General features: G+C 33.6%; 1 protein-coding gene across 2 annotated transcripts; it reads left to right on the top strand.

The window, feature by feature from the left end:
* LOC109355052 (probable serine/threonine-protein kinase PBL19) lies at positions 254–5,021 on the top strand. Of its 2 annotated transcripts, XM_019597962.1 has the most exons (6): positions 254–473; positions 847–1,260; positions 1,907–2,167; positions 3,641–3,763; positions 4,160–4,694; positions 4,747–5,021. In XM_019597962.1, exons 2-6 carry the CDS (start codon positions 919–921, stop codon positions 4,764–4,766), a joined length of 1,281 nt encoding a protein of 426 aa, XP_019453507.1. In that variant the 5' UTR covers positions 254–473; positions 847–918; the 3' UTR covers positions 4,767–5,021. The 2 variants fall into 2 exon arrangements, with proteins under 2 accessions (XP_019453507.1, XP_019453508.1); XM_019597963.1 differs by lacking the exon at positions 254–473 and having other exon boundaries at positions 800–1,260; positions 4,160–4,720; positions 4,845–5,021.

Here is a 5,902-nt window from a genome sequence, read left to right as displayed (position 1 = left end):
ATATATATAGAAAGCGACTCGTGTGAGAATGATGCACTATTGTAATAAATGAGAAGTAATATGAATCATTGAATCTTATTTGAACAGTTATGATTAAAAGATGCATACACATGACTTTTTTAAATGATTATATGACCAATAATTAACTTTTAATCCTAACTATCCATATATGTCTGTAGAACTAAGATTTATTATTGTCACATTTTTCATATAAGAATTCATCTTATTTTTTAAACATCTTTTTATTTTGTAGCTGTCTTATGTTGTAATATAATTTTTATTATGTGAGGTGACGTAGTTGGTTGGTTCATATCATAATTCTTTGTTTTGGTCCGAATTCATTGAAAACTATATAAGTAAATGTGACAGCTATAATTCTCATAAGTCAACTTAATCCAAACACACATAGAAGAAACTTCTTCTTTCTATGTTTTTCTTCTTTATTATACGCGTGAACTTTTCAATTCAACAAGGTAAGCCTCCATAACTTATGTCCTTGTCTTTGAATTTTTATATGCCCAAAGTGTTTTTTATTCTAGAGACCTTAAACAACAGATTACATTTTTTGTCTTATAAAGTGTGTTACTCCATGTATCAGTTAATACGATTGTTTAGGAAAACACTTAATTATTAAACTTTTAATTTAAATATATATTTTTTCAATCAATCATATAATTTTCATGGAGTGACACGCTTTTTAGGGCGGATTTTGTTTACTTTTGTTACATATACTAATTTTTAGTTCTGCTCTTTATTTTAATCTTTAACTTCTTAGTTCTTCAATCTTTTGTTATCATTAGTTGGGTTTTTCTCTCCTCACATAAAGTTAATTTATTTCCTTCTTAGGTGGTTGTACTATTACTGATTGTTCTTAAGATTCATTATTGTGAGGATTTGTTGAAAATTGAATTATATGCAATGAGTTGCTTTTCATATTTCAAGCACAAAACAAGAAAGTTAAGGCAAAGATCAGCACCTGAGCTCAATGATCAAGAGAAATCCTTATACTCAGGGGTTGATAGGTCATCCGGTTCGACCGCTTCGCCACGTGGCATACCCGAATTGTATGAGGAGAAGGCTCATAATTTAAGGGTGTTTTCTTACTTAGAGCTAAGGCATGCAACTAATGATTTTAGTAGACTTTTTAAGATAGGAGAAGGTGGTTTTGGAAGTGTATATAAAGGTACAATCAAACCTGTTGGTGGAAAAGGGGATCCTATTTTAGTTGCAATCAAAAGGCTTAACCAAGATGGATTACAGGTAAGAGATTCAAAACATTTCATTGTAAGTGATTTTATTAGTAAATGTTGCAAGGAAACTTATGTTGTAGATTTATCTTTAATAAATTACACTATTTCCTGAAAACAGCTGCTCCACTTGTGGGGTAAGGTTGCATACATATACGCTCCTAAGATCCCACTAAGTAGGAGCCTCATGTATTAGACCGTCCTTTTTTTAAACAAACCCGTGTCTGCTGACATTCTGGATGTTTTTAGATATATATATACATACATATATACACCCGGAATTTCAAATGATTCTTGATTATTTGCAGCTTATATTATAACTTGTTTAGTGTGGACATGGTATTAGATTTCATAGCCAATGTGAATATCCATATTCCATAACATTAACTGAACCTGTTATTAATTCTTGTAGTTTGTAAGATCCACAAAATATGCATAAATTAATTAAATGGTATTGTTGCACAGAACTTTAGAGAGTGAGCCTCGGCAGTGCAACGTAATGTTATTTGCCTTGTGACTTAGAGGTCATGAGTTCAAATCGTACATCTACCCTTACCGCAATTCATTAGGCGGGAGCCTCGTGTACTGGGACAAAAATTTTACACCATCAGTGGGGCGCTCTTCTTTTAACCGGTTTTTTTAATGCTTCTATTGTGTAGGGTCATAAGCAATGGTTGGCAGAAGTTCAGTTTCTTGGTGTTGTTGAGCACCCAAATCTTGTCAAACTCCTCGGGTATTGTGCCGTGGATGGTGAAAGAGGGATTCAGAGACTACTTGTATATGAGTTCATGTCAAATAGAAGTTTAGAATCACATCTTTTCAATAAAGCATATGACCCTCTTCCTTGGAAAAGAAGACTTGAGATAGCCCTTGGAGCAGCTCAAGGATTAGCTTATCTGCATGAAGAGTCTGAAGTTCAGGTTCAAGTTAAAGCTTTGAGTTATATTATTTTTACATCAAATGTCGAACATCATGTCGAACATCATATATGTTTATCTCTATCCTTCACTTACTTTTAACTTAGTACACAAGTTCTCGAAATACATCATAAAAACTTAGAGTCCCATTTCTTGATGTACAAAGAACCTTGTTGAAGTATTATTATCATATATTAGCCCTGCTTCTCCCACTAATAGGTGTTAGAAATCTAAAACCACTAATGTCCATTGAGTTGATAGTTTATATGTAAGCTTCTGGCCGAGTTGGTCCTAGGCATAGTATCGAAGTTTGTATGATCATGCCGATAAGGACTTTTATTGTTTCCGCCTCCGTTGTTAATATTAACTTAAGAATTCAGCATACATAGAGTGAGTATGTGCTTTCTCCATGCTTAAATCCTAAAGTCTTGGAGGAGGGTACATTTTAATGATAAATAAATAAGTAATGTTTCCTTCCTCAAATGGATTAAGTTGATTCTAGACAAGAGGAATTAGATGAACACAAAGTAACAAAATAAGTTACATCTAACTTTTGATTTAAATGCTAATACTTGTGCAGAGAGTATATGGTGGAGCTCCTTAACTCTTAACCACTGAGATTGCTTGGAAATTATTACCATGTAGATTTGTATGCGTTTTAAGAAAAACTCTAGGATGAATTGAAGCATGACGTGTGATAATCATGCGAACGAGAAAGGCCTTCCTTCCTCGATGACTAATGATTCGATCACTGACCTGTGTTTTTTATACTCGGAAGCTGTTGGCACAAATTTGTCTTTGTTCATTCTATTTTTACTTTTTCATTGCTTTGAAACAGAGAACTGCCTAATAATATGAAGTTGTGTTGGGAAGTAGAAAGAGAATTGATAGTTTAAGAATCTCCTTTGTGACTGAATAAGGACCATAACTTATGATATTTTCATTCCAACAATTGAGATGACCCATCCTTTTGCTTTCTCTAAAATGACTTATTGCATTAGTCGCATAAATTGTTGCTGCCTGACACACTTTGGTTTTTCCTTCGGAATTAGGAATTTACACCAATTGTATGAGCATATTATGCTGCAATTACTTCATCTAAATATCTGCAGAACGTTCGTATGAAATGTGGACGACAGCATCACAGTACGAAGCTGTGTTGAACATAAAATTAGGATGTTTTTAAAGTTAAGGTCATAATAGTGGTGGAAACTTAAGTTGGATATGCATGAAATATTGTGTCCCCTGAGAGTTCAATGTTAGATGGGAGTAACCAAACATAGTAAGTTCAAAAACTTAAATTGGGTTACTTTTTCTTGAGAGAACAAGGAAAGTATTTGTAATTTGCCAACTTCTCTATGTCACAACTTCTCTGTCATGGTAATCTTGTTTATTTTACATTTCAATATTGCATAACTTGAGTTTACTTTGTTCTTCTGCTTCTATGTTCTAACAGATTGTGTGATACTGCTGTAGGTGATATATCGAGATTTTAAATGCTCAAATGTATTGTTGGATGAAAATTTTAAGCCAAAACTTTCGGATTTTGGACTAGCGCGGGAGGGGCCAATAGCTGGGCATACACATGTTTCCACTGCTGTAAGTGTTATGTGCCTTATATTTATTCAGTTGCCTTTGCTGATTCATTAGTGTAATGGTTTTGGTGATCTCACACAATGTTCAGTGATGGAGAATTTATGTTGCAGTATTCTCTGTTGCTCAAATTCCAGCTTAAAATTTTCTTCGTTGTGCACTATTATATATCTCGAAAATGATGACTCCCTAAATATATCGTTACAAATATAAGAAAAATGTTATCAATGTTTCAGAAGTATTTATACTAGATGTTTATCACCTGAAATCATTTAATCCATGTAGCCGATCCAACTAGTCGGAAAAGGCTTTGACGTTGTTGCTTATCAGCCTTACATTATATCAGAATATTAGAATAATGATTTAGATTATGCAATACTTATGTTTTGTTTTTAAAATCAGGTGATGGGGACATTTGGTTATGCTGCTCCAGATTATATTCAAACTGGCCATCTCACCACCAAGAGTGACGTGTGGAGTTTCGGCGTGGTTCTATACGAAATACTTACTGGAAGGCGTGCATTGGAGAGAAACAGACCGAAACCAGAACAAAAACTATTGGAATGGGTGAAACAGTACCCTCCTGAAAGCAAAAGGTTTGTCTTGTTGATGGATCCAAGGCTTATAGGCCAGTATTCCATTTATGGAGCGCAAGAACTTGCGAAGCTCGCAGATGATTGTCTGCATAAGAGTGCAAAAGATCGGCCAACAACGAGTCAGGTGGTAGAGAGATTGAAGCAGATAATCCAAGTTTCTGAGGATGAATCATTTGTAGAGAAAAGCATTATTGACACATCTGATGATGAACCTCTTGAGCCCGAAAAAAACCCGGATGAATCAACCCCTTCAGAGTCATGGAAAAGGAGGATGGCCCATCTAGCAAAACTCGGTGAACGCGTGGAAAGTGATAGTAGAAGAAAATTCTTGATCCTACAAAGTGCAAAAGTTCCATAATAGAAAATAGTTGGGCCATGATGATCTACCTACAGATGCTAAAGTTCCAAAATAGAAAATTATTGATCCTACAGAGTGATATTAATCTCTTGAAAAATATCATCTTGTCCCAGTTATGGTAAACTATTCCATTTTTGGGCCATGATGATGTATAGAGCAGAATATAAATGTACCTGCCATGTATAGAATGTGAATGGACACTTATTTTCTTTGATATGCATGTAAGGTGTTGTCCATTTCTTTGTATAGTTAATGTTGAAACTTGAAGTGATTCAGAATAACAACTTTGCTGATGTATTGAACATTCAAACTATTTTGCTCAAACAATGATGTTGAATATGAATATGAGGCCTTGATTGTTGGCCTTAAAATTAGGGAATATTTGTACCTTGTGGATGAACAAAGATTTGTTGTCTTAACCCATGCTCTTAATTTTGTCATGCACCAATGACAATGAAACAAAAATTGAAAAAATAAGCGTTTAAAATTTTTAATTGACGTGTTTTCATTAGCGCGGGAAAATATATGGAAGATAGTTTGAGATAACCGATCTTTATTGTTCCAGGACACTATGATAGTAGATTTAAGTTCAAGTCAAAATGACTTAGTTTAAAAAGTGATTTTATTAATTTACAAATCCACACCTAGTTATGGTAAATGGTCACCCAAATGGGAAGTATCTATAGGCCTGCAATGTAGGAATGAAAATGAAAATGGATTCATATTCACAAAGTTCAAGACAGGCTTTGAAATTGGCCAAGTTAACAAAAGTGCATTGACAGAAAGGCCTATAGATACTTCCCATTTTAATAGTGTGAGATTTTGTTTTTTTTTTTTGTATAATATTAGTGTTGTAAATATTAGTGTTGCAAATTCATCCATATGGTGCATCTTGAAAAAACATTATTAAAATTTTAATTGTTTAAAAAATTTAATTGACAATATTAATGTTGCAAAAATATTTCATTATTGTGTTCTGTTGTTAGGGTTGATAAAAATTATTATGTTGTGTGTCGTTAGGGTTAGTGTTTGAAAAAATAAACCCTAAAACTAATAATACAACTCCCACAAATTAAAAAAAAATCAAGAACTCCCCCATTGGCGATTTTGGGGGAGGAGAAAAAAAAGTTATATAAATCTTCCCCTGACGATTTAGGGGGGAGAATGTAAAAAAAAATACATTTTAATAAA

This window comes from Lupinus angustifolius, chromosome LG08, assembly GCF_001865875.1.
Source record: "Lupinus angustifolius cultivar Tanjil chromosome LG08, LupAngTanjil_v1.0, whole genome shotgun sequence".
Classification (NCBI taxonomy): Eukaryota; Viridiplantae; Streptophyta; class Magnoliopsida; order Fabales; family Fabaceae; genus Lupinus; species Lupinus angustifolius.
The sequence above is the reverse complement of the archived record's forward strand: the minus strand, read 5'-3'. Positions and strand labels throughout refer to the sequence as shown.

Bases quoted from the DNA above. Each gene is read 5' to 3' on its own strand.
- LOC109355052 (XM_019597962.1), top strand. From the start codon at position 919: ATGAGTTGCTTTTCATATTTCAAGCACAAAACAAGAAAGTTAAGGCAA. The intron at 1,261-1,906 runs GTAAGAGATTCA...TCTATTGTGTAG, and splicing joins TTAACCAAGATGGATTACAG to GGTCATAAGCAATGGTTGGC. The intron at 3,764-4,159 runs GTAAGTGTTATG...TTTTAAAATCAG, and splicing joins ATACACATGTTTCCACTGCT to GTGATGGGGACATTTGGTTA.